The following is a 27,603-nucleotide window of genomic DNA, read 5'->3' on the forward strand; positions in this document are numbered from 1 at the left end:
GTTACAGGAATACGGGTACAGTTACAGGAATACGGGTACAGTTACAGGAATACGGGTACAGTTACAGGAATACGGGTACAGTTACAGGAATACGGGTACAGTTACAGGAATACGGGTACAGTTACAGGAATACGGGTACAGTTACAGGAATACGGGTACAGTTACAGGAATACAGGTACAGTTACAGGAATACGGGTACAGTTACAGGAATACGGGTACAGTTACAGGAATACGGGTACAGTTACAGGAATACGGGTACAGTTACAGGAATACTGTCACAGGCTGACATTTGTTTTTAAATAAAATGAGTGTGCCTCCCTGCTGTGGGTGTGTGTCCTAGGTGTATGTCGTGTGTGGCCAGTCCATGGGGCTGCCAGTGGAACACCCAGGAACACACCTGCCAGGACGTGGATGGCACTGTGCTGGGCCCTCAAATCATCAAACACAGACAGGTAGGCGCTCCAATAAACGGGTTAATATACATTCGTTAGAGTCGAACGCTTTTGCATGGAATGTCAATTTGCAAGTCAACAGATACTTAAGAGAACTGACAAATGATCAGTCTGGATGAGAGCTTGTCTGCTGAAGTACAAACAATGCAATTGCTCTGAAATGTTCATTTCTGAAATGGTCATTTCCTTTGCGTCTCTGTTTAGGGAGCGAGGTGTCCCCAGTTTGAGAACCCTGACCCTGTACTCATTCCTGTTGGATTCAAGACCACCATCAGCTTCGAGGGCATCAATCTGGATGTGTACCAGGTAAATGTTTAAATATTTGTTATAGCTGTTATATATGTTTACATTTAGACATTTCTAGAATCTCTGAAAGTTAAAAGAACAGTAGGCACTAGTTAGTGATGAATCCGACTATGGTAACGTTGAATTGGACCCTTTTGTTCCTGAGCGTGTATAAAACTAACCCTCCTCTCCTCCTCTGCAGGACCGGACCTTCACCATCGGCACAGAGCTGATGAGGAACTTGAAGGAGGACGTCAGGTTTGAAGACGGGCCCTTCTACAGTTTCAGCGGTTTTAATGTACGTCAGTACTGCTTATTGACCCAGACCTGTCTATAGTAGCTTTCGCTTCACTCTGTCTTAAAGGGGTGAAGGGTTCATAAGGTGTTGCTTGGTCAGGATGTTGTGTTGTATGGTCACTTTACTAGTCAGTTTGATATTATAGCACCCCCTCATGGACAACCCCACTGTTCTTTTTGTTTATATCCTCCAACTGTGCGTTTTCTGTGATTGGAAAACATCTTTGAATCAGTACAGATACTTATTTTCAGACATCTTCTGCTGTTTCTGAATGGTTGCCAAAGTGTATAAGTTATGAAGAGAACTTTTCTCTGGCATATTCGTTGGAAATGTGAAGTGTCATTAATCACTGGATTAATAATTCGCTGTGTTCCCGTCTCTAGTTTTCCTTCGATAAGTCACAGGAAACCAACGTTCTGTTCTACGTGAAGGACAAAGAGACGGGCAAGAAGATAGACAGCACGCTGAATGGTAAGTGGGACATGCAAATATGCAATATTCCACCCTGTTGACCAGTGGTGGAAAAAGTACCCAATTGTCATCGTAAAAGTAAAGATACCTTAATAGAAAATGACTCAAGTAAAAGTGAAAGTCACCCAGTAAAATACCACTTGAGTAAAAGTCGAAAAGTATTTGGCTTTAAATATACTTAAGTATCAAAAGTAAAAGTATAAATCATTTCACATTCATTATATTAAGCAAACCAGACAGCACAATTTTCTTGTTTTGATTTATTTACAGATAGCCAGGGGCACACTCCAACAATCAGACATCATTTACAAATGAAGCATGTGTGTTTAGTGAGTCCGCCAGATCAGAGGCAGTAGAGATGACCAGGGATGTTCTCTTGATAAGTGTGTGAATTGTACCATTTTCCTGTCCTGCTAAGCATTCAATATGTAACTAGTACTTTTGGGTGTCAGGGAAAATGTGTGGAGTAAAAAGTACATTCTTTTCTTTCAGTATGTAGTGAAGTAAAAGTAGAAGCTATCAAAAATATAAATAGTAAAGTAAAGTACAGATACCCCCCAAAAAACGACTTAAGTAGTACTTTAAAGTATTTTTACTTAAGTACTTTACACCACTGCTGTTTACAACATCCCAAAGGACTATGTGGACATAACATGACAATTGGGGAAGCCTTATTTGGCAAAGTGATACATTAATACATTTCCCGACATACTCTTTGCCATCATCTACATGAATTAGTCCAAAACCATCATTGAATTACTGATGGCCCAGTGTCATGTAAATGAAATGACAGAATAGTCCTAGTATTCTACGGCACCCCTCTCCTCTTCCTTCACAGTGACCCTATATAACTGCTCGCTGGGCCGGGAGGATTGCAGCCTGTGTAAGAATGCTGCTCCTAAGTACAATTGTGTGTGGTGCGCCAAGAGAAAGTCCTGCGTCTATGAGAAGCTGTGTATTGACCAGGCCACAGAGGACCCGCAGGACACAGAGTGCCCTGACCCACAGATCACTGACGTGAGTAGCACCAGCGGTACAGCAGTCATCTCCTCACTCTATACTAACAACCTATCTTTGAACCTGCAACAAAATCGACGATTGATTATCACTGACTGACTAGACATTTTGATGTTCACTTCGATGATTGGTCTTATTTCACCCCCCAGTAGCTACTGACAATCAGGTCTGTCCAATGCCCACACTGATCAATTGTCAATTCTAAAGGCTGGGTTACAGTCCTGAACACAGTCTTTCACAGACTGTGGGGTCACATTCTGCACGAGTTTGTGTCTTATTTCATGGTGCTACTCTGTAAACTACTGTGTACACTTTCATCCAAAAAAAGCGGTGGGGTACTGTATAGTAACCTAAAAGCCTGTCATCTTAAATCTGTTCCCCAATCCCTGTTCCCCAATCTCAGATCATCCCTCGCTACGGTCCCGTGAAGGGGGGCATCTCTGTCACCATCAAGGGCTCCAACCTGGGCATCCACAAGGAGGACATCAAGGCCGTCAGTGTGGTGGGGGTCCCCTGCATACACCAGGAGGACAGATACGCTGTCTCCACCAGGTAACAAACCAAATGGCCCCCCTATTCCCTTCATAGTGCACTGCTTTAGACCAGCGTCCCATGGGACACACCTGCAGTCACCCTTTCTCTGACTGGGTGCAGACGGGCGACAGAAGGGGTTGTACCGTGGCGTGTTGTGTATTCTGTCGTGTTCTGTGTAGTTGCTGTCCTGTAACAACCCTAAACGGAGGCGGACTCCCTCTAAATTGCGGTGGCCTACCCCAATGTACACGAGCCCTCAAATGTCTTCCTTCCTCCCTGGTTTCTAGTGTGGTGTGTGAGATCGGCCCCTTGGACCCGCTGAGCACCAACTGGGGGCCGGTGGAGGTGGAGCTGGAGGGGGGGAAGAGAGGAACGTCTTCGGTTTTCTTCACATACCGGGTAGCTAACCTACCGCATGTCTTCACTTCAATCACACTCCTACACTTCTGGATGGGAGGGCGGACTCATGAATTGTTTACCTGATTTGGTTATGTTATCACCATTGTTTTATTTTCAATTTCCCAGCTATGCAGACACTGTATTAAAGAGCCCCTTATCAGTACGCATGAAGGGCATGACATTTAAGTGTAATAATGTTCTGTTGAATAAAATACTCTGGTACTGCCACATTACACTGGCAGGTAATGCCCAGAACGATAAGATGAAATTGAGTTTTATATATTATAGTTTTGTGTATTGTATTAGAATGTGTGATCCGCCACTTGCATTTCCTCTGGTGCCTGAACAGGGTATGCTGGAGCAATTGGACTGTCTTTCTTTATATCTCACACGGCTAAAGCTTCCCCACAGGGGACCGCTCCGCCTAACTGTTTACTCAGCAAATTGAAGGAAATACGTGTGGGGTTGGGTGGGCGGGTGTGTGTGTGTGCATTTTGAAAGCCTTGTGGGGGAAGAAATGAGACATGAATAGGATGACAGAGCGTGTTTTCTTACATGATCCTCCAGGACCCCATAGCCAGCTCGGTTCACCCCGACAAGGGCTCCAAGGCCGGGGGCATGGTCGTCACCATATCTGGCTCCAACCTGGACACAGCCACCAGGGAGGACATCACCGTCACCGTCGGCGGGGTGGTGTGCATTGTGTAAGTACTGCTGCATCCTGGGAAAGGAACTAGTATTAGGCAAGGTTGCGGTGGTCTGGTCACTGGTCATTTGTATATTATTTGACTTCAGCCAACTCTTTGGCATGACAACGTGCAACATAACACGTGCTATAAGCTTAAGTGTAAGATCTAGCAAGCAGGGTTGATGTATTGAAAAAGACATTCATTTAAAATGTGGCCATGATTTTCTTTAACAAGAAAGCCCAGTAATTACCTAGCTGTCATGATTCTGCCATGTTAGTCTCCTGTGCACCGTGACCCCTGTTGACCCCTAGTTCTGAATGGTCCGTGTCCCTGGTTGACTATGTCCCTGGCTGTGTCCTTGTCTGCAGGGAGACATTTGGTGCGAACATCACCTGCAGGATGGGAGAGTACCGGGCAGACAAGGTCCCCTCTGACCTGCTCATGGTCACGGTAAAGTACGGGAAGAATAGCACCACGGCCGTCCCCACAGCCTTCCAGTTCTTGGAGAACCCCACCATCCTGGACCACCACCCCAAGGGAAGCTTTGTGTGGTGAGTATCACACCTCTAGAGACAAGAAGCTATTATAGAGGCTTCTACTTTGTCTCACATCAACTAGCAAGACAACTCCATCTGCACTGAGACGTGATGCGTTAGAATGATGCCACCTGTCGTAAGACAATGAAAGCTCCCCTAATGTAGTTTAATGGCATTCAATTTCCAACACACCTGGCTCCCTCTCCTGACTACAGTTTGTAGCATCAATGTCAAATCAAATCGATGTCAAATCTTCATTTGTGCCATCCGTCGATGGTCATCCCACCACTATCGCAACCACATAGGGACGGTTAAATGTGTAGACCTTACCGTGAAATTCTTACTTACAAGCCCTTAACCAACAATGCAGTTCAAGAAATAGAGTTAAGAAAATATTGACTAAATAAAGTGAAGTCATTTGTTTTTTTATAATAACAAGTAACACAAGAAAATGACATAACAATAACAATAATGAGGCTGTATACAGGGGGTACAGATTAGTTGAGGTAATTTGTAAAGTGACTATGTATAGATGATATCAGCGAGTAGCAGTACCCTCTGTAGTACCCTCTGTAGCGCCTTGAGGTCAGATGCCGAGCAGTTGCCATACCAGGCGGTGATGCAACCAGTCAGGATGCTCTCGATGGTGCAGCTGTAGAACTTTCTGAGGATCTGGGGGCCCATGCCAAATCTTTTTAGTCTCCTTGAGGGGGAAAAGGTGTTGTCATGCCCTCTTCACAGCTGGCTTGGTATGTTTGGTCCATGATAGTTCGTTGGGGATGTGGACACCAAGAAACTTAAAACTCTCAACCCGCTCCACTTCAGCCCCGTCGATGTTAACCTCTCTGGGCTAGGTGGGACGTTTGCGTCCCACCCTAGTCAACAGCCAGTGGAATCCCGTGGCGCGATATTCAAATACCTTAGAAATGCTATTACTTCAATTTCTCAAACATATGACTATTTTACACCATTTTAAAGACAAGACTCTCGTTAATCTAACCACACTGTCCGATTTCAAAAAGGCTTTACAACGAAAGCAAAACATTACATTATGTCAGCAGAGTACCCAGCCAGAAATAATCAGACACCCATTTTTCAAGCTAGCATATAATGTCACAAAAACCAAAACCACAGCTAAATGCAGCACTAACCTTTGATGATCTTCATCAGATTACACTCCTAGGACATTATGTTATACAATACATGCATGTTTTGTTCAATCAAGTTCATATTTATATCAAAAACCAGCTTTTTACATTACCATGTGACTAGCATGTGACTAGCATTCCCACCGAACACTTCCGGTGAATCTACTAAATTACTCATGATAAACGTTCACAAAAAACATAACAATTATTTTAAGAATTATAGATACAGAACTCCTTTATGCAATCGCGGTGTCCGATTTTAAAATAGCTTTTCGGTGAAAGCACATTTTGCAATATTCTGAGTAGATAGCCCGGTCATCACAGGCTAGCTATTTTGACACCCACCAAGTTTGGTACTCACCAAACTCAGATTTACTATAAGAAAAATTGGATTACCTTTGCTGTTCTTCGTCAGAATGCACTCCCAGGACTTCTACTTCAATAACAAATGTTGGTTTGGTTCCAAATAATCCATAGTTATATCCAAATAGCGGCGTTTTGTTCGTGCGTTCAAGACACTATCCGAAGGGTAACGAAGGGTGACGCGCCCGGCGCGTTTCGTGACAAAAAAATGCAAAATATTCCATTACCGTACTTTGAAGCATGTCAAACGCTGTTTAAAATCAATTTTTATGCTTTTTTTCTCGTAAAATAGCGATAATATTCCGACCGGGAAACCCTGTTTTCGTTCAAAGACTGAAAATGTAAACATGGAGTCGTCTCGTGCACGCGCACCCCCGTCTCATTGTTCTCAGATCGACCACTTACCAAATGCGCTACTGTTTTTCAGCCTGGGACACCAGAGTCATCATTCAACGTTCTGGCGCCTTCTGAGAGCCTATGGGAGCCTCAGGAAGTGTCACGTTACAGCAGAGATCCTTTGTTTTGGATAGAGATGGTGTAGAAGGCCAAGAAATGGTCAGAGAGGGCACCCTCTGTTTGGAATCTTCTCAGGTTTTGGCCTGCCATATGAGTTCTGTTATACTCACAGACACCATTCAAACAGTTTTAGAAACTTTAGGGTGTTTGCTATCCAAATCAAACAATTATATGCATATTCTAGTTACTGGGCAGGAGTAGTAACCAGATTAAATCGGGTATGTTTTTTATCCGGCTGTGAAAATACTGCCCCCTATCCCCAACAGGTTTTAATGGGGGTCTGTTCGGTCCTCCTTTTCCTATAGTCAACGACCATCTCTTTTGTCTTTCTCACATTGAGGGAGAGGTTGTTGTCCTGGCACCAAACTGCCAGTTTTCGACCTCCTCCCTATTGGCTGTCTCATCGTTGTCGGTGATCAGGCCTATCACTGTTGTGTCGTCAGCAAACTTAATGATGGTGTTGGAGTCGTGTTTGGCCACACAGTCGTGGGTGAACAGGGAGTACAGGAGGGGACTAAGCATGCACACCTGAGGGGCTCCGGTGTTGAGGATCAGCGTGGCAGATGTGTGTTGCCTACCCTTACCACCTGGGGTCGGCCCGTCAGGAAGTCCAGGATCCAGTTGCAGAGGGAGATGTTTAGTCCCGGGGTCCTTAGCTTAGTGATGAGCTTTGTGGGCACTATGGTGTTGAACGTTGAACTGTAGTCAATGAACAGCATTCTCACATAGGTGTTCCTTTTGTCCAGGTGGGAAAGGGCAGTGTGGAGTGCGATTGAGATTGCGTCATCTGTGGATCTGTTGGAGCGGTATGCAAATTGGAGTGGGTCTAGGTTTCCGGCATGATGGTGTTGATGTTTAGGCAGGTTTCCTTCGCTTTCTTGGGCACAGGGACTATGATGGTGTGTTTGAAACATGTAGGTATTACAGACTCGGTCAGGGAGAGTTTAAAAATGTCAATGAAGGCATTTGCCAGTTGGTCCGTGCATGCTTTGAGTACAGGTCCTGGTAATTTGTCTGGCCCCGCGGCTTTTGAATGTTGACCTGTTTAAAGGTCTTGCTCACATCGGCTACGGAGAGCGTGATCACACAGTCGTCCAGAACAGCTGGTGCTCTCATGCATGCTTCAGTGTTGCTTGCCTCGAAGCGAGCATAAAAGGCATTTAGCTCGTCTGGTAGGCTCGCGTCACTGGGCAGCTCGTGGCTGGGTTTCCCTTTGTAGTCTTTGTAATATTTTTCAAGCCCTGCAACATCCGACGAGTCTGAGCCGGTGTAGTAGAATTCAATCTTAGTCCTGTATTGACGCTTTGCCTGTTTGATGGTTTGTCAGAGGGCACAGTGGGATTTCTTATAAGCGTCCGTTTTAGTGTCCCGCTCCTTGAAAGCGGTAGCTATAGCCTTTAGCTCGGTGTGGATGTTGCGTATAATCCATGGCTTCTGGTTGGGATATATACGTACGGTCACTGTGTAAACGACATTGTCGATTCACTTATTGATGAAGCTGGTGACTGAGGTGTACTCCTCAATGCCATTGGAGGAATCCTGGAACATATTCCAGTCTGTGCTAGCAAAACAGTCCTGTAGCGTAGCATCTGCATCATCTGACCACTTCCATATTTTGCGAGTCACTGGTACTTCCTGCTTTAGTTTTTTCTTGTAAGCAGGAATCAGGAGGATAGAATTATGGTCAGATTTGCCAAATGGAGGGCGAGGGAGAGCTTTGTACTCGTCTCTGTGTGTAGAGTAACGGTGGTCTAGAGTTTTTTTCCTCTGGTTACACAGAGGAATGCTGGTAGAAATGAGATAAAATGGATTTAGTGTGATATCTCTTCTATTGGGTGAATGTGATCCCCTCCGTGGGTTAAAACTATTCCTTTCGTCCCTTTGTTCCGGTGATGTTGTTTCAGTGGTGGAAGGACCATCGTGGTGACAGGATCCGGGTTTGGCCTCATCCAGAACGCCATTATGAGGGTCCGGGCCTCGGCAGACGAGTGGTCCGGCATGAGTCCTACTGAGGTATGGATTTATCTTGCTCTTTCTCTCTCATTCTCTTTCTCTGCCTCTCTCTTTCTCTATCTCTCCACAGCTGGCAGTGTATCAGGTTATCTGTCAATCAAACCTCAGTCACTCCAGCTCAGCCCTAAACCTAAAATCCTAAACCACCCCTCTATCGCAACCACATATGGACGGTTAAATCACTCCCCATAAACTAACTTTCAGTGATCAGGAAGAAAGATGCCATAGGCCTGCATTACTACCTCATTATAGACCATAATTCCTTAAACCTGGAAGATTGCGTCAAAAAAGCTCTGATTCCTCCAGAAATAATCAAGCGAGTTTGACTTAATGTCACACAGTCCACCCAGAGCTACTGTGGGGGCTTTGCAGACGCAGACTCCTGCCCCCTGATGCCTTGGGCGGGATAAGCAGCAATTTTATGCATTTCATTTAGAGGCTAAATTGAATAGAGGAATTAAGGTTCCAGCTGATGATGTGGTTAAGCAGCTCTGCTCTGTTCTGCTCCTCTCTCTCTCCCTGGGTGGCAGGGACTCTCTCCCTGGGTGGCAGGGACTTGAGGCTGGGGGCTTAGGGGAACTTGGGGCCCCACAAACTGGTGGCTGGTAAAGTTGACTTATTAAAGACCTCGTGTGGTTGAAATCACAATCTTTCCGTGGTAATATTCTGTATATTCTGGCCGTTCTGAAATGTATATAACTACCCTTAATGTTGCTGGACCCCAGGAAGAGTAGCTGCTGCCTTGGCAGATCCAGAATCAATACAAATTCAAGCTAAACATTTAATATAGGCCTATAGTGGTTCTAAAATGTATGTGTCTTGGAATGAGCATAGTATGATGGTTAAAGACTATAGTCTTTATGTTGTTTCTCACCTCTGTATATGTACAGTAACAGTATGCAATTCAGTGTGGTCTCACCCTAAAGTCTAACCCTAAACAAAATAAGCACATGTCATCTTTTTAATTCTGTGGTTCTCACCTCTTCTCCTCTCCTGCTCCTGTCATCCTCCCCCAGTACCTCCAGGAGGCTCTGAATAAGAACGACACGGTTCTCCAGTTCCTGTCCCCTGCCGTCAACAGGTCCTATGAGACCCAGGTGTTCAGGACCTTCATCCAGCTGGACAACTGGGTGAGGGAGCTCAAGCCCTTCGACTACCACCCCGATCCCGCCTTCGACTCCCTCACCAAGAAGATCATCACCGAGACCTCCATCATCATCGTCACTGTGAGTATGATGAAATTAAAAGACTGTGTTTTGATTCTGGCCCATGTGAGCTGACCTAGTATACAGCGCATTCAGAAAGTATTCAGACCCCTTGACTTTTTTCACATTTTGTTACGTTACAGCCTTATTTTAAAATGGATTAAATTAATAATTTTCCTCATCAATCTACACGCAATACCCCATAATGACAAAGTAAAAACAGGTACCTTATTTACATACGTATTCAGACCCTTTGCTATGAGCTCAGGTACATCCTGTTTCCATTGATCATCCTTGAGCTGTTTCTACAACTTGATTGGAGTCCACCTGTGGTAAATTCAATTGATTGGACATGATTTGGAAAGGCACACACCTGTCTATATAAGGTCTCACAGTTGGTAGTACATGTCAGAGCAAAAACCAAGCCATGAGATTGAAAGAATTGTCCGTAGAACTCTGAGACAGGATTGTGTCAAGGCACAGATCTGGGGAAGGGTACCAAAAAATGTCTGCAGCATTGAAGGTCCCTAAGAACACAGTGGCCTCCATCATTCTTAAATGGAAAAAGTTTGTAACCACCAAGACTTTTCCTAGAGCTGGCCACCCGGCCAAAGTAAACAGTCGAGGGAGAATGGCCTTGGTCAGGGAGGTGACCAAGAACCCAATGGTTACTCTGACAGAGCTCCAGAGTTGCTCTGTGGAGATGGGACAACCTTCCAGAAGGACAACCATCTCTGCAGCACTCCACCAATCAGGCCTTTATGGTAGAGTGGCCAGACAAAAGCCACAAAGGCACATGACAGCCCGCTTGGAGTTTGCCAAAAGGCACCTAAAGGACTCTCAGACCATGAGAAACAAGATTCTCTGGTCTGATAAAACCAAGATTGAACTCTTTGGCCTGAATGCCAAGCGTCACGTCTGAAGGAAACCTGGCACCATCCCTACGGTGAAGCGTGATGGTGGCAGCGTCATGCTATGGGGATGCTTTTCCATGGCAGGGACTGGGAGACTAGTCAGGTACAGAGCGATCCTTGATGAAAACCTGCTCCAGAGCGCTCAGGACCTCAGACTAGGGTGAAGGTTCACTTTCCAACGGGACAACGACCCTAAGCACACAGCCTGGACAATGCAGGAGTGGCTTCGGGACAAGCCTCTGAAGGTCCTTAAATGGCCCAGCCAGATCTCGGACTTGAACCCGATCGAACATCTCTGGAGAGACCTGAAAATAGCTGTGCAGCGACGCTCCCCATCCAACCTGACAAAGCTTGAGAGGATCTGCAAAGAAGAATGGGAGAAACTCCCCAAATACAGGTGTGCCAAGCTTGTAACGTCATACCCAAGACGACTCGAGGCAGTAATCACTGCCAATGGTGCTTCAACAAAGTACTGAGTAAAGGGTCTGAATACTTATGTAAATGTGATATTTCTAAAAAACGTGTTTTTGCCTTGCCATTATGGGGTATTGTGTGTAGATTGATGAGGAAAAATACCCAATTGAATCCATTTTAGAAGGCTGTAATGTTACAAAACGCACTGGAAGGTACAACTAGGGTACAACTACATGTTTTCCAGTTCAGGTTACATGTTCTGGAAAAAGTCCTGGTTGCAGTTAATAATCTTGATCTATTCAACAATTCCATTCTTTACGGTTTCCATGGTAGGGCCGAGGCTTCTCCAAGGCCATGACAGCCAAGGAGGCCCAGGCGTTTGTGGGGGACATCCCCTACTTTGTCAACACCCTACAAGATGACAAGCTGTTTCTGGACCCCCCATCCAGCCAGCCCCGGGCCCTCTCCAAACACCACCGCAGACGCAGAGACACCAGCTCCGACCCATTGGACCTGCTTGTGAGAATACACACACACACACACACACACAGCACACACACACACACACACACACACACACACACACACACACACACACACACACACACACACACACACACACACACACACACATATACATACACACTGGACAACACAGGTACATTGATCTGTCTTACCTATCTTTTAATTTATCTGCAGTTTCCTAAAGATGGGTAATTAAATTCTGCCTGCCAAAATAGATTCAGAGTAATTTGGTGTCAGGGAAACGTAATGTTAAAAGTTGCCAATATTCTATTGAAGACATTCTCCTATCTACAGTGTTGATGATAACTCCCCTGCTGTAACCTGTGTGTTTCAGATTAAGTTTGGGAATGGAGAGTGGGTGGTGGGCTCTGTGCACTACGAGAGGAAGAATGAGGTCTCTCTCTTAATCATCCCTGCAGTCATCGTCCCCATGCTGCTCATCATCCTCATTTCTGTCTACTGCTACAGGTAAGCTACACAACCAGCATACCGGACAGTACACCATACCGCCTTTCTTCATGCATCTGTGGCCGACAACTTCAGTTGGTGTCACGGATCCAAGCCAGCTGAATGATGCACACTTGACAGAAATGTACAGTGTTACATGAGTTAGAGTATGTTGTTGCCGGTTTTTGTCTTTGCTCATTGTGTGTGTGTGTGTGTGTGTGTGTGTGTGTGTGTGTGTGTGTGTGTGTAACTAGGTAGGCCAGTTGAGAACAAGTTCTCATTTACAACTGCGACCTGGCCAAGATAAAGCAAAGCAGTGCGACACAAACAACAACAGAGTTACACATGGAATAAACAAACATACAGTCAATAATACAGTAGAAAAGGTCTATATACAGAGTGTGCAAATGAGGTAAGATAAGGGTAAGGCAATAAATAGGCCCATGGTGGCGAAGTAATTACAATATAGCAATGTGTGTGTGTGTGTGTGTGTGTGTGTGTGTGTGTGTGTGTGTGTGTGTGTGTGTGTGTGTGTGTGTGTGTGTGTGTGTGTGTGTGTGTGTGTGTGTGTGTGTGTGTGTGTGCACGCACGTGCGCGTGTGCGTAGGAGGAAGAGCCAGCAGGCTGAGAGAGAGTATGAGAAGGTGAAACACCAGCTGGAGAATTTGGAGGAGAGTGTACGAGACCGCTGCAAGAAAGAGTTCACAGGTACTACGTTATAACAGATGTTACGCAGAACTGCCTAAGGCCACCAAGGGTCTTCATTACACTATCTTTTACCTAATTATACATTCCTTATACTTCATATGAAGTACTTCATCGACACATTCATCTGCTTGATACTTTTTCTTTATCCAACTGTGTCCCAGAAGTTGGTTCAGCACTTCGGTTGCTTTCTCCGAGTCTGTTCTGATGGCTTCTGGAGGTATTCCTTTAGGTCACGGTGCTTTCCCGTTTTTCCGCTTTCTTTATTTCATGTTTACTGGGAAGTTTTGCTTGATATTAATGGCACAAAAGTAACTCAGTAGAGGATTGCACCACATAACACTATTACCCTATTAAAGGTGTTTAAAGAGGCAATCCTTAATTGAAGCATTGGCAAAGTGTTCTCCCCGCCACAGTTTCAGTAAAAAGCTGAGGGATGGGGCTGGAGAAATGCAACCACTCTCAAATCCATAGACTACGCTGTTGATGCAAGGTCTGACCTTGCAGCATATCAACATTTAGTTTTAACCATGTTTTTAGGCTATACAGTGGTTGTTTACATTTACTTTGTTTACAAACATTGGAGTAAAACAAGATTTTATTTTGGGTTCTGATCCATGATTTATCTATACAGCGCATTCGGAAAGTATTCATACCCCTTCCCTTTTTCCACATTTTGTTACATTACAGACTTATTCTAAAATTGATTAAAATTATTGTTTCCCCTCATCAATCTATACGCAATACCCCATAACCTTTTTTTTTTTAAATTGTTGCAAAAATATATATTTTTTTAAACAGAAAAACCTTATTTACATAAATATTCAGACCCTTTGCTATGAGACTTTAAATTGAGCTCAGGTGCATCCTGTTACCATTGATAATCCTTGAGATGTTTCTACAACTTCATTGGAGTTCACCTGTGGTAAATTCAATTGATTGGACATGATTTGGAAAGGCACACACCTGTCTCTATAAAGGTCCCACAGTTGACAGTGCATGTCAGAGCAAAAACCAAGACATAGGTGTGGCTTCGGGACCAGTCTCTGAATGTCGTTGAGTGGCCCAGCCAGAGCCCGGACTTGAACCCGATCAAACATCTCTGGAGAGACCTGAAAATAGCTGTGCAGCAACACTCCCCATCCAACAGAGCTTGAGAGGATCTGCAGAGAAGAATGGGAAAAACTCCCCAAAATACAGATGTGCCAAGCTTGTAGCATCATACCCAAGAAGACTCGAGGCTGTAATCACTGCCAAAGGTGCTTCAACAAAGAACTGAGTGAAGGGTCTGAATACTTATGTAAATGTGATATTTCCGTTTTTTTATTTTAATACATTTGCAACATTTTATTAAAACCTGTTTTTGCTTTGTCATTATGGGGTATTGTGTGTAGATTGATGAGAGGGAAAAAACTATTGAATCCATTTTAGAATAAGGCTGTAATGTAACAATATGTGGAAAAAGTCAAGGGATCTGAATACTTTACAAATGCCCTGTACACTAGATGACTGACAGGGGTGCTTTTTGAAGCCACCGTGCCTCCATCTTGGCACTCCCAATCCATTGTTACAAATATTTCTAAAGCTATAGAAATACATTTAATTAATGTCTACATTTGTTTTTGCCACGTTTATTATATTAGACACCTTAATGCATACTTTTAAATTATATTCTGTGAGCTAAACATAAAAAACATATAAAAACATTTTCATTAAAGTAAAATGTTTTGAGATTACTAATGTTACTGTTCCCACTACAACAGAAAATGTGGAGAATAACATTGTTTCAACCCCACATGTGTATCTGCAATTCCACATGTGAAAGTGAGATTTTCATCGTTGAGTTTTCTTACATGTGAAACTGCAATTCACATGTGAGGTGAAGACATGTTATTCTCCTCACATGTGAAAAGCTGGTGTTAACATGTGAACTCTAAATGTAATACACGTGAAAATATGTTTTTGCTTGTGAAATTTAAGCTCAACATGTGAAAAAAGCAATTTCACATGTGAAACTGCAAATTTGACGTGTTTTTCTTATAAGGGAGTATATGTTTACTGTATGTTGCTTTAAAGTCTCAGGATGAGAACATGTGCAAAGTTCTTAGATGTTTCTTTGTCTCTCCCCTGTCAGACCTGATGATAGAGATGGAGGACCATACCAACGACCTAAGCGAGGGGCGAATCCCCTTCCTGGACTATAAGACCTACACAGACCGCGTCTTCTTCCTGCCCTCCAAGGACGGGGCAAATGATGTGATGATCACAGGCAAGCTGGACATCCCTGAGTCACGGAAGGCCATCGTGGCCCAGGCCCTCAACCAGTTCTCCAACCTGCTCAACTCCAAGACTTTCCTCATCAACGTAAGGCACATTGAGCCTAGACAAATAATATCTCTGGTTGTATTTCAGTAGTCTAAAGAGGCTTTCTCTTCTTGTTTCCCTGATCGTAATCTGCGCTGATCTAAAAAAAAACGGATGAAAGTTGAAAGCTGTGTTGGATATATTGGAGGCCTGTATATGTGTTATGCCTGCACCAGTCCAATCTGTTCATATTAGAGCAGATGAAGGAAAGGAGACCTGGAGAGATGGCTATTTCAGATTATTGAGATCTCCCTTCCATTGTTTGAGTTGGAAGATTTACCAACAGTTTATGTCAACTGGATTGTCGTTAACTGGGTCTTCTGTCAATCTTTACTGTGTGTGTAGTTCATCAAGACTCTGGAGGGCCGTCCAGACTTCAACGCCCGGGCCAAGGTGTACTTCGCCTCCCTGCTGACGGTGGCTCTGCACGGGAAGCTGGAGTACTACACTGACATCATGAGGACCCTGCTGCTGGAGCTCATGGGGAACTACGTCGACAGCAAGAACCCCAAACTCATGCTGCGCAGGTCAGGGTTATTACTCTCTAGCTTTAGGTCGTGTTCTGGTAGCTCTACCTATTGTAGCTTAAGTTCTGTTCGCTTTAGTTTTGGTAGCTTAAGTTTTGGTAGTTTTAGTTTTGAAAGCTGTAGCTTTAGTTTCGGTAGATTTAGTTCTAGTAGCGTATGCTCTGGTTTCCCATGGCAGCCAACATCACACCTAACCAGCCAGTGGCTTGTCCATTTAGCCTTCAACACCAGAGTTGGAGACAGTGGCCATCTCCAGTTCACAGCAGAAAGGAGTTCCTGAACAGAGCTCGGTTGTCTAGTGTAACAGAACCTGGGGTTGTGTCATGTGAACTGTCAACTGTGCTCGGCAGTGTTTGAGTGGCTGTGCTGCAGTACAACATGTGTAATTATCCCCAATGGAGGAGCTAATTATGCTGATTGGTCCATTGTTCTAACATCCTCCACATACACATGACTGTTCGTTGGATGTGCTAATGCCTGACAATAGATCCGGTGAATGGAGAGGGGTTACAGCAGTTCATGCTAAAGGTTGCTTTTTTATTAGTATTGTGAGATGTGTCACTCAGCCCTGTGTTTAGTCCTGTAGGTCGGAGACCGTAATAGAAGTGTTGAGATGTGTCACTCAGCCCTGTGTTTTGTCCTGTCCTGCAGGTCGGAGACCGTTGTAGAGAGGATGCTGTGTAATTGGATGTCCATCTGTCTTTACCAGTTCCTCAAGGTGATGACATGACACTCTTTCATTCAATATGTTGCTGATATGTCATTAGTATGTGTGTGGGCGTTAAGGAGCCTCCTGAGTTAAGAAAAACATCATTTTTGTGGTCATTCCATGTTATGTGAAGTGTCAGATGCAACAATGTAGCGAGTGTTCTGGCTGCACTCTGACCCCGTGTTGTCAACAGGACTCTGCAGGGGAGCCCTTGTACAAACTGTTCCGAGCCATCAAGCACCAGATCGAGAAAGGTCCAGTAGACGCCAGAGTGAAGAAGGCCAAGTACACCCTGAACGACACTGGCCTGCTGGGAGACGACGTGGAGTACTGCGTCCTGGTGAGTGACGCCACGCCGTTACCACAGTTACCCCGGCAACCGCTACTGCTGCTACTGTGTTCTTCCGAGTCTGTTCTGACTGCCTTTTCACTGACTGCCCTGATCGCAATTATGTGTCGCATCCATGAACCCTTTTATCTTTTTTACACCGTGCCTACACTGTACCAATTCAAGACCCTTTTTGTCACGTTATATTGTGCCTGCCTACACTGTAGCAATTCAAGAACCTTTTTGTCACGTTATACTGTGCCTACCTACACTGTAGCAATTCATGTTCTGACTCACTGTATATAGGCTACCTTAGTCAGAAGTACCTGTGTTTAACTAATGTGTGTTGCTAATAGCAGATAATTAGATCCCAGCTGTCTACCTAAGTAGAGAGACCCTGTGATAATTCCTTTTTCAAGGATATTTATCAAATTATACACAATCACTGATCCTGTTGCAGTAGCTAGCATCCTGTGACTCGTTGAGTTGAAGAAGAATGACACAAAGTAATTACATAGTCTTCTACAACAGACTTTTTTTTCCCAATGACAAAGAATCTGTCGAATAATCTGTAGTCTCCCTGTCGAGTCGTCAGTTTGTTTGGATTCAGTCTGAGCTGTGAGCTGGGTTACCTGGCCAGACTGACAGGAGTGAGTCCCTTGCTGGCAGCTGCTCGTTAGGCAGGCCAGGACGAGGTGACAGCACCTGTGAGTTGTCAAAGACTACCACCTGCCTACAGTAGTTGCCACGGTAACGTTGCCACAGCAGGCTCACCTCATGCTATTGGCTCTGTTCCTCGTCTCAGACTCTGCAGGTGCTGGTGCACGGGGAGGGGCCAGACGTGACGCCCGTCAAGGTGTTGAACTGCGACACGGTGTCCCAGGTGAAGGAGAAGATCATCGAGGCGGTGTACAGGAACCTGCCCTACTCTCAGAGACCCAAGGTGGACAGCGTCACTCTGGGTGAGAAGAGAACACGCACACTCAGTATTCCAAACCATGTGTTGTGAAGATACCGCATTTGAACACATTAACACCAGCAAGTCCGTAACATTTAGCACCACCTAGTAAGTGGAGTGGTGGTGGATGTCAATAGATTTGAGTCATGATGGGCTGGGGTTCTAAGCTGCTGTTCTTGCCCCTGCCACAGAGTGGCGCCCTGGCTCCACGGGGCAGATCCTGTCAGACCTGGACCTGACGTCCCAGAAGGAGGGCAGGTGGAGGCGCATCAACACGCTGGCCCACTACAACGTGAGTCATCTAGAGACTGATCCACTAGGGGTCAGAGAGAAGTCCTAATTCAGCTCTTTACTGGATACGTGATGAAATAATGCCACAGACAATGCCCAATACATGCCCCAAATAATGTGACAGTGGCACTGTCTGATCAATGGCATGGAATATGAAGTAGGTTCTGAAACCCAATGGCAATCAGCTGACCTGAGTGACGGTGTATGTTGAGTTGTAGCTGAACGTGTGTGTGTGTGTGTGTGTGTGTGTGTGTGTGTGTGTGTGTGTGTGTGTGTGTGTGTGTGTGTGTGTGTGTGTGTGTGTGTGTGTGTGTGTGTGTGTGTGTGTGTTTTTCAGGTGCGAGACAACGCTACTCTAGTCCTGTCCCGGGTTGTTCACACTCAACAGAACTACGACCAGAACCAGGATAACCAAGAGGAGAGTAAGTGATCACTAGGAAATGACAATAAGACATTATAAGGGGTCATGCATGCTGATGACAAGTCTCTCAATGCATTATAACCACATGATAATGCAATATATCAGCTGGCATTAAGTAATGTGTTACTGGAAAGTCAAATGATTTGTCTCTCTGCTAGGAAACTCTTTGTTGGACGACGACAAGGTGTTCCATCTGGTTCGGCCTGATGAGCTGGATGAGATGAAGTCTAAGAGGGGCAGCATGAAGGACAAGTCCATGACCAAAGCCATCACTGAGATATATCTCACACGATTGCTCTCTGTCAAGGTATAACTACGCTACCAGGCATAACTACAGTGTACTGTACGTACAAAAGTCACAAGAAGGTTATATGAGGAAGTCCATATATGAGGAAGTCCATGAACAAAGCCACCAAGGAGATCTGTCTCACACCACTGACCTTTGTCAAGGTGGGCCTGCCTTGTTTCAGTACAGTTACATTTCATTCGAGAAAGGGATCTTTGAGATTCATTCTCTAAGAAAAGCTCTTTGAGGATGCTATGTGATAATAAGTGATGGTCAGTCTTGGAACAAAACCTGGTTTGAAGGTGTGCGTCAGTGACGCCGCCTTGCTTCATAGACGGTGTGTAAATGACTGGGTCGCAGGTATCAGGCTGCACTAAGGTACTTGGCAGCTCCCTACCTCTCTGGCCTGCCTCGCACAGTGTCTGTTGGTCTGCCTCGCACAGTGTCTGTTGGTCTGCCTCGCACAGTGTCTGTTGGTCTGCCTCGCACTGTGTCTGTTGGTCTGCCTCGCACTGTGTCTGTTGGTCTGCCTCGCACTGTGTCTGTTGGTCTGCCTCGCACAGTGTCTGTTGGTCTGCCTCGCACAGTGTCTGTTGGTCTGCCTCGCACTGTGTCTGTTGGTCTGCCTCGCACTGTCTGTTGGTCTGCCTCGCACTGTGTCTGTTGGCCTGCCTCACACTGTGTCTGTTGGCCTGCCTCGCACTGTGTCTGTTGGTCTGCCTCGCACTGTATCTGTTGGCCTGCCTCGCACTGTGTCTGTTGGTCTGCCTCGCACTGTGTCTGTTGGTCTGCCTCGCACTGTGTCTGTTGGCCTGCCTCGCACAGTGTCTGTTGGTCTGCCTCACACTGTGTCTGTTGGTCTGCCTCGCACTGTGTCTGTTGGCCTGCCTCGCACTGTGTCTGTTGGTCTGCCTCGCAATGTGTCTGTTGGTCTGCCTCACACTGTGTCTGTTGTCCTGCCTCCTTCCAGGGAACACTGCAGCAGTTTGTGGATGACTTCTTCCGCAGCGTGTTGTGTTCCGGGGCGGTGGTGCCGCCCGCCGTCAAGTACTTCTTTGACTTCCTGGACGAGCAGGCGCTCAAACATGAAAACGTGGACGAGGAGACCATCCACATCTGGAAGACCAACAGGTACACACACACACACACACACACTTCCTGAGATGACTCTCTAAGAAACACACTGACTAAGTAATCAGTATACAGAATGCAAATGTAAAAGTACTTCTATCTCTTCTGCATTCTCAATCTGAGTGCTCCTGTGGCATTTTAAGTACATAAATTACTGTCAAGTTGGTTAAAGCTCAAGTATTCAATACAGCGTGTTGCATATAGATGTCAGTGATTGACTTGGCGATGTGAGGATGGGAGATGAGTGATTTAATTATGCTACACCATATTCAGTTGGCGGGTGCTTGTTTTGTTTATCAAAACAACCGGGGCCTCTTGGATTAAATATGAATGTGTGTATCAGCCATAATGACAAACAAACATGGTAATTACGTCCCCAGCTAATTTAATTGTACCATTATATCACATCTCTTTTTTTTTTTTTGCCTTTGTTTTCTCAATGTAACGGGAGGTGTTGCGAGCCAATATGAATTCCTATGCTAGTCTGTCTCAGTCGGTGCAGCCTTTAAAGTGATCAGGGAGCAGTCCTCCTGGTCTATTGTGGCCTCGTTTGATATTCAGGACCAACTTCGTATTGGAGGATTTGTATGGATCTGTGTTTGGAATGCTCATTAGCACGCTTATTTACTTAAGCATTCTTTAAGTGTACTTATGTTTTATAGATGCAGGGTGTTTGAAAGAGAAAGGGTTGCAGTTGGTTTGGCATGCCTGATGCATATGCGCTTTAAGTTGGACGAAAATAACTAACTTTCATCATTGGCTTGTACTATAATTTGGTTCCGCTGAATGGTGAAGATGTGTTTATACACTACGAGGTCCAGACGACCGCTGGTTTTCTGTTCTACCTGATAATGAATTGCACCCACCTGGGACCAGGTGTAAATCAGTCCCTGATTAGAGAGGAAGAATGAAAAAAGGTATCGTTTTTGAGGGCTGTTGTAGATCGATAGTTGGTAGTTATTTGATAGTTGGTAGTTATTCTTGACCCCCCTCCCCACCAGTTTGCCTCTGAGGTTCTGGGTGAACATCCTGAAGAACCCTCACTTCATCTTCGACGTCCACGTGACGGAGGTGGTGGATGCGTCGCTATCCGTCATTGCTCAAACCTTCATGGATGCCTGCACCAAGAGTGAGCACAAACTCAGCAGGGTGAGTCCAAGGGGGAGGAGGAGGGGAGGAGGGAGATGATTAGGAAGAGGAGGAGGAGGAGGGGAATAGGAGGAGAAAGGGGGAGGAGGAGGAGGGGAATAGGAGGAGAAGGAGGGAGATGAGTAGGAGGAGGAGGGGAATAGGAGGAGAAGGAGGGAGATGAGTAGGAGGAGGAGGGGAATAGGAGGAGAAGGAGGGAGATGAGTAGGAGGAGGAGGGGAATAGGAGGAGAAAGAGGGAGGAGAGAGATGAGGAGGGGGGGAATAGGAGGAGAAAGAGGGAGATGAGTAGGAGGAGGAGGGGAATAGGAGGAGAAAGAGGGAGGAGGGAGATGAGGAGGTGGAGGGGAATAGGAGGAGAAAGAGGGAGAAGGGAGATGAGGAGGAGGAGGGGAATAGGAGGAGAAAGAGGGAGGAGGGAGATGAGGAGGAGGAGGGGAATAGGAGGAGAAAGAGGGAGAAGGGAGATGAGGAGGAGGAGGGAGATGAGGAGGAGGAGGGGAATAGGAGGAGAAAGAGGGAGGAGGGAGATGAGGAGGTGGAGGGGAATAGGAGGAGAAAGAGGGAGAAGGGAGATGAGGAGGAGGAGGGAGATGAGGAGGAGGAGGGGAATAGGAGGAGAAAGAGGGAGGAGGGAGATGAGGAGGAGGAGGGGAATAGGAGGAGAAAGAGGGAGGAGGGAGATGAGGAGGAGGAGGGAGATGAGGAGGAGGAGGAGGAGAAAGAGGGAGGAGGGAGAGGAGGAGGAGGAGGGAGATGAGTAGGAGGAGGAGGGGAATTGTAGGAGGAGGAGGGAGATGTGTAGGAGGAGAATAGGAGGAGAAAGAGGGAGGAGGAAAAGGAGGGGAATAGGAGGAGAAAGAGGGAGGAAGGAGATGAGTAGGAGGAGGGAGATGAGGAGGAGGAGGAGGGGAATAGGAGGAGAAAGAGGGAGGAGGGAGATGAGTAGGAGGAGGGAGATGAGGAGGAGGAGGGGAATAGGAGGAGAAAGAGGGAGGAGGGAGATGAGGAGGAGAAAGAGGGAGGAGGGAGATGAGGAGGAGGAGGAGGAGGAGGGGAATAGGAGGAGAAAGAGGGAGGAGGGAAATGAGGAGTAGGAGGAGAAAGAGGGAGGAGGGAAATGAGGAGGAGGAGGAGGAGGGGAATAGGAGGAGAAAGAGGGAGGAGGGAGATGAGGAGGAGGAGGGGAATAGGAGGGGAATAGGAGGAGAAAGAGGGAGGAGGGAGATGATGAGGAGGGGGAGGCGAATATGAGGAGGAGAAAGAGGGAGGAGGGAGATGAATAGGAGGAGAAAGAGGAGGGAGATGATGAGGTCAAAATCTCTGAAAAGTTGTTTACCTCTGGTGAGGTAAAAGATAAAACAACAATATTATAACGATCATATTTTTTTTATCTCCCGTAGGACTCTCCAAGTAACAAACTACTCTATGCAAAGGAGATCTCCACCTACAAGAAGATGGTTGATGAGTACGTATCGTCAGCAGTTCCCAATGACCTGAACAATTTGTTTAGATTCTTGCTACCAGTGCTGTTATATTGCGGGCTTGCATTGACGCTCGTCAGTATGTAATGCATAGAGATTATGATCGTATCTCTGTCTGTCTGTGTATAGTTACTACAAGGGCATCAGACAGATGGTATCAGTCAGCGACCAGGACATGAACACTCATCTGGCAGAGGTGTCTCGGGTAAGAAACACCTTTCTCTCTGCCTTCTATCTATGGATGCGTCCCAAATGGAACCATATTCCCTATATAGTGCATTATGTTTGACCAGGACCCACAGAGATATAGGTTGCGTCCCAAAATGGAACCATACTCCCTATATAGTGCATTATGTTTGACCAGGACCCACGGAGATATAGGCTGTGTCCCAAATGGAACCCTGTTCCCTATATAGTGGACTACTTTTGACTTGCGCCCTATGGGCCCGGTCAAAAGGCTGCTGGTCAAAAGTTGTGCACTATGTAGGGAATAGGTTTCCATTTGGGACACAGCCCATATCTCTGTGGTATTACTCTTAGTGGTGCACTATTCTAGACGTTAGTGAAGGTAACGTTTTATAAAGTCAGTCATAGACGTATAAGATTGTGTGACTCAAGCCATGATTTGTCTGTTGTTAAGATGCATCTCTGAATCCTATGTTGCATCTCCCAGACACATACAGACAAACTCAACATACAAGTGGCTCTGTATCAGCTCTACCAGTACGCGAGCAAATACTACGACGGGGTAAGAGGCCATTCACTTTACATTTCAGGGAGAATGCTGTGCAGGACTGCTTTTTTCTTAGTGTTTTTGAATTTTTAGAGCGATTCCGAAGACTTTTAATTGAAAGTCGTTCTGTTGTACTCTCTGACTCTGTCTCCACCCTCTGTCTGTCTTTCTCTGCCCCCCCCCCCTCTATCTCTCCCACCCTCCCTCCCCGTCTCCCTACAGATCATCCAGTCCCTAGATGAGGACCCAGCAGCCCAGAGTAAACAGCTCACCCTGCGGCTGCAGCAGATAGCAGCCGCCCTGGAGAACAAAGTGACAGATCTCTAACCTACTGGAGGGGCCAGGGAGATGGAGGGGCCAGGGAGATGAAGGGGCCAGGGAGATGGAGGGAGGGAGATGGAGGGAGGGAGATGGAGGGGCCAGGGAGATGGAGGGGCCAGGGAGATGGAGGGAGGGAGATGGTACCGTGCCTCCAGTGTCCACAGGGGCTTATTTCTCCTGGCAAAGGAGAGAGAAACCGAGAAGATGGCCTCACAGGGCCTTGATGTTGATGATGTCACCTTCAACCCAGCAGGCCCAGAATGTGGGACAGTTTAGAGTCTGCGGAGTGGCGCAGTATGGGACCAATGAAGCAAAAAGAGAGAGATAGATGAGGATGGGTTACACATGCCGTCATAGGTACGCCTTAACTTAAGTCCACTTGCGAAACTGAAATAGGTGGTCCTCATTGCTCACTCTGGCTGTTCCCACAATGCAACAGGGGGCCAGCCGCCGGAAATAAGCCCCTGTGTCGATCATTCATGGCACGCAGAGATAATCAGATGTTCAATTTATTCCTGTCTAGAAAAGTTGTAAGAATTGTATTATATATATTTTTTATTGTGCAGTCTTAATGCGGAAAGCTTTACGAGGAGATATTATCTTTTTAAATGGACCGCACTGTGGTGTGGATTGTGTTTCTATAGCCAGTGTGTGAATGTTGGTTTGGGTGCATGTGTGCGTGCACGGGATGCCTACTGTCAGGCCAGAGGGTGGATGCCCTATCTGTCATTTTAATCTCCACTAGTCACCGACACACAGGAACCTGTTCTCCCACTGAGCTCCTCTACACAGACCAAAGGGTCATGCCTGGGACAGGCTAACTGACTGGGACAGGATCTAAGAAATGACAGGCCGTCAATAGTGATTTTTCAAAATGATCGGTTTTATTTGTGTTTAGAAAATGTGTTCAGAGCTCGATCGAATGTTGTGGCTGCCAATACACCCTTAGGTCCTTACATTCAGATCAATAACGCATCTGTTTCCCCTTGTTGGAGTACATACCAACACATTCCACTGAAACTAAAGCACTGAATATATTCAAGGGTAAAAAAAGGCTACTTTTGACAACCTTAGTTAGTTTTACCCTGCAGTCCCCCCCCGCCCCACCCGATTCTGTGCAAGCAAAATAACAGATAATTGAATATATTTTGAATAATTCCTCTATGTAGCCAGTCAAGCATACATATTTAATAACAGCCTTGCAATAACATCTAAACTTTCAGACACAAGCAATGGGGATCATTCATATCCCACTCATGTGTGTTACTTTATAGAATATACCATTTGTTGTTTACCATTTCATCTTCAGTAACGATGCAGCAATACTTTATTTAGGACATGAGTAAAAATATGCAGAGGTGGAAATAGAAATAATATGACAGTAGATATCGTACAGTAACCAACTTACTAAGTAATATGACCATGATGGTACATGCTGTTAATAGTGTTTTGTGTTTCCTTATGCCGTTGTATGCCAAATTACCACTGTCATAATATCCCATAATTAGTTACGCGTAAGCTTCAAACGGTACTAAATAGAATGGTACTCTTTTCAATGAGTAAGGATTTTTACAACATGCATTGGTATGACGTGTCACAAGTCAGGTTAATTCATGGTCATAATAATTCATTGCAATACAAATTGATATGGCATTCAAGTAGGCCATAGTTGAGCTGGTGCCTGATTATAATTTGGAGAATTTTTGCCAAGTCAAATCAGTTACATTTTCAATTTTCATCTTTCACTCGTCCACAGATTTGTCATTTTCAAGCTCCCTGAATTTGACCATCAGTCAGTGTGTGGTCAAGAGTCAGAATAGATGTTTAAGTTCCAGACCCCAGAATGTTAGTGATATTCCTGCCTTTGGTAGAGTGAGGTTTGCACAGAGCCTGTGCCTGCCTGTCTCCACAGCAGCTAGCCTGGCACCCTGGCCAAGCCGCACTTGGCACTGCCCACTCAGCACAGAACGGAGTGGCACACTGCATAATGGCATCAGTGGGGGATGTTTTTGCTCTTAATTGCATCCAGTCTGCATCCAGTCTGTATCCTCCTCCGACGCTGTTGTTTACCACAGCAGATTCCACTCCTGACCGAGTGATGCAAAAGCTTTTTTCAAGCCTTTCTTTAACCAAAACGTGCCTTATATGATGATAATAATATCATTTGTATTGTTTTATTGGTGATTATAACTAAGCGATTATAGTAATAGAAGACACAGCAATGTATTTGCGATTGTGGTATGTATGTGCTATCAAATGCTACAGTTCTGCTGCAGCCATTGCGTGCCAATAGGCTGAAAACATTTCAGTATACTTTCTATGGTTGCAGATTTGATGTGTGCATTTATTTTGGGTGTCAGTGGTGTGTGTGTTTTAGTAGGATCATGATGGCTATGGCAACAGCCCAAATAAGTGTAAAGCAGTAGCCAACCCCAAACGGTTTCGCCCTAAAATGTCTGGCATTCCTAAATTAGTCTTAAGACAAAGTTACAAATGTAGAATATTGAGTATAGCACAAATTGTTCCAATGGTGTTTTTGCCCCGTGATTCTAAGCTGTTCCTCTGTGTGTATGAAAAACGACTATCTATACTCGACAATGACCTTTCTTACTGCTGTGCAGTAATTATTTTAATTTCTCGTTTCCTATAACATATACCTTTGTAAAAAGACAACATGTTGAAATACCGTATTCTAACTGTATAATCCTATGCATTGAGTCCCGGGGGAAGAAAAAAAAAAATTGTTGTGCTGTTGTCGAGATCTTTCCTTTCCTTGTGAACGTGCCGTGACTTAAGAAAAATGGGACAGGAAATTAGTGCAGGACCTTAATGAAACCCAACGTTTTTCTCATCCAAGGCAGCTCAGAAGACGTCGATCACGTTACCTGATCTGTTTGTAATGGATCACTCACTTCTCAAGAGGCTTGTGTGGATGGGGCAATTACATACAGGTTGCATCATCCACCCCTCCATGAATAAACTGAGACATCCATGTCCTTGACTTCTGGTCCTTCTTTATCGCTCTAATGACTTTTGTGTGTTTAGATGGAGATGTTCCACAGCCTTTTGATCACATTTTATACTCTACTTGCATCCACAGTTCCACACCCAAAACACGGGCCTAATGATGCAATCGGGTCAATTTGAGGGAGGGATAGTTTTGTTAAAAAATATATCCCCCTTGTAATCCTGATTTTGACCATGTTAACTTTTAACAACTTGCCCCCTGGATACAATCACCCCAAGTGATCGGAGTCTACCATTAGCAGCCCTCTAGGTACTAAAGCCTCAGGCCAAGCTTAGGATTGAAACACCCAGGGCTGAGTACTTTGTGTGTTTATAATGTAAACAGACATATTATCATAAGGCCAGTGATGGTTTGAAAACTGCTTTGAAAACATTAATTCAAACACTTACTGTACAGCTAAGAATTTATTTGGATGGGGGGGGGGGGAATGAAAGAAAAACATTTGGCTGGTCTAGTTGCCTAACAAACGTCGAAGCAGGGATGGGGATAACATAGAGAGACTGACTCTCAGGGAGTCCATGTTCTTAACACGCTCAGAGATCTCAGAACTAGATATGCACACACACAGAGAACAACTTCAAGGCTGCTGCCACAGCGAGAGTGATTACATTTCCTTATCTCAACACCCCCCCCCCAACGTCCTACACGCTATCACTGATCACTCCCACTTTTTTTAGACTTGTACTGTATTTGGAGAAATCTGATTGCTGATAAAATATGTACATTTTTATATGGGAGTCAATATTATTTGGGAATTATCTTGTTGATAAGATTTTGAATTATTATGTGCACAGCCAGATTGAGAATGATACAACACACACATCATATAGTAGGCTATGAAAACAGAATTATCAGTCTGCCTCTTTGCAGGGTGTCTTCTTCCAGACCAGAAATCAGGTTAAAATCTGCATGCCCCTGGTGTGTCTGCTCCTACCTCAGCCGC

General features: G+C 45.3%; 1 protein-coding gene across 2 annotated transcripts in view; it reads left to right on the forward strand.

Annotated features, from left to right (window-relative positions):
• Nucleotides 1-26,626, forward strand: part of plxnb2b (plexin b2b) — a 181,960-nt gene extending 155,334 nt beyond the window's left edge. For both annotated transcript variants that reach the window (XM_014124476.2, XM_014124475.2), the window contains 28 exons: nucleotides 341-452; nucleotides 657-758; nucleotides 940-1,035; nucleotides 1,419-1,506; nucleotides 2,345-2,523; nucleotides 2,927-3,075; nucleotides 3,345-3,456; nucleotides 4,024-4,160; nucleotides 4,514-4,696; nucleotides 8,613-8,721; nucleotides 9,738-9,947; nucleotides 11,588-11,773; nucleotides 12,114-12,247; nucleotides 12,834-12,934; nucleotides 15,066-15,295; nucleotides 15,641-15,822; nucleotides 16,474-16,540; nucleotides 16,725-16,871; nucleotides 17,665-17,821; nucleotides 18,009-18,109; nucleotides 18,446-18,530; nucleotides 18,688-18,836; nucleotides 19,786-19,946; nucleotides 20,948-21,095; nucleotides 22,498-22,562; nucleotides 22,708-22,783; nucleotides 23,252-23,326; nucleotides 23,534-26,626. In XM_014124476.2, the coding sequence (XP_013979951.2) occupies nucleotides 341-452; nucleotides 657-758; nucleotides 940-1,035; nucleotides 1,419-1,506; nucleotides 2,345-2,523; nucleotides 2,927-3,075; nucleotides 3,345-3,456; nucleotides 4,024-4,160; nucleotides 4,514-4,696; nucleotides 8,613-8,721; nucleotides 9,738-9,947; nucleotides 11,588-11,773; nucleotides 12,114-12,247; nucleotides 12,834-12,934; nucleotides 15,066-15,295; nucleotides 15,641-15,822; nucleotides 16,474-16,540; nucleotides 16,725-16,871; nucleotides 17,665-17,821; nucleotides 18,009-18,109; nucleotides 18,446-18,530; nucleotides 18,688-18,836; nucleotides 19,786-19,946; nucleotides 20,948-21,095; nucleotides 22,498-22,562; nucleotides 22,708-22,783; nucleotides 23,252-23,326; nucleotides 23,534-23,638 (3,646 nt within the window). In that variant the 3' untranslated portion in view covers nucleotides 23,639-26,626. The remainder of the gene's footprint in view (nucleotides 1-340; nucleotides 453-656; nucleotides 759-939; nucleotides 1,036-1,418; nucleotides 1,507-2,344; nucleotides 2,524-2,926; nucleotides 3,076-3,344; nucleotides 3,457-4,023; nucleotides 4,161-4,513; nucleotides 4,697-8,612; nucleotides 8,722-9,737; nucleotides 9,948-11,587; nucleotides 11,774-12,113; nucleotides 12,248-12,833; nucleotides 12,935-15,065; nucleotides 15,296-15,640; nucleotides 15,823-16,473; nucleotides 16,541-16,724; nucleotides 16,872-17,664; nucleotides 17,822-18,008; nucleotides 18,110-18,445; nucleotides 18,531-18,687; nucleotides 18,837-19,785; nucleotides 19,947-20,947; nucleotides 21,096-22,497; nucleotides 22,563-22,707; nucleotides 22,784-23,251; nucleotides 23,327-23,533) is intronic.
• The last annotated feature ends 977 nt before the right edge of the window (nucleotides 26,627-27,603 follow it).

Source organism: Salmo salar, chromosome ssa10, assembly GCF_905237065.1.
Source record: "Salmo salar chromosome ssa10, Ssal_v3.1, whole genome shotgun sequence".
Taxonomy (NCBI): Eukaryota; Metazoa; Chordata; class Actinopteri; order Salmoniformes; family Salmonidae; genus Salmo; species Salmo salar.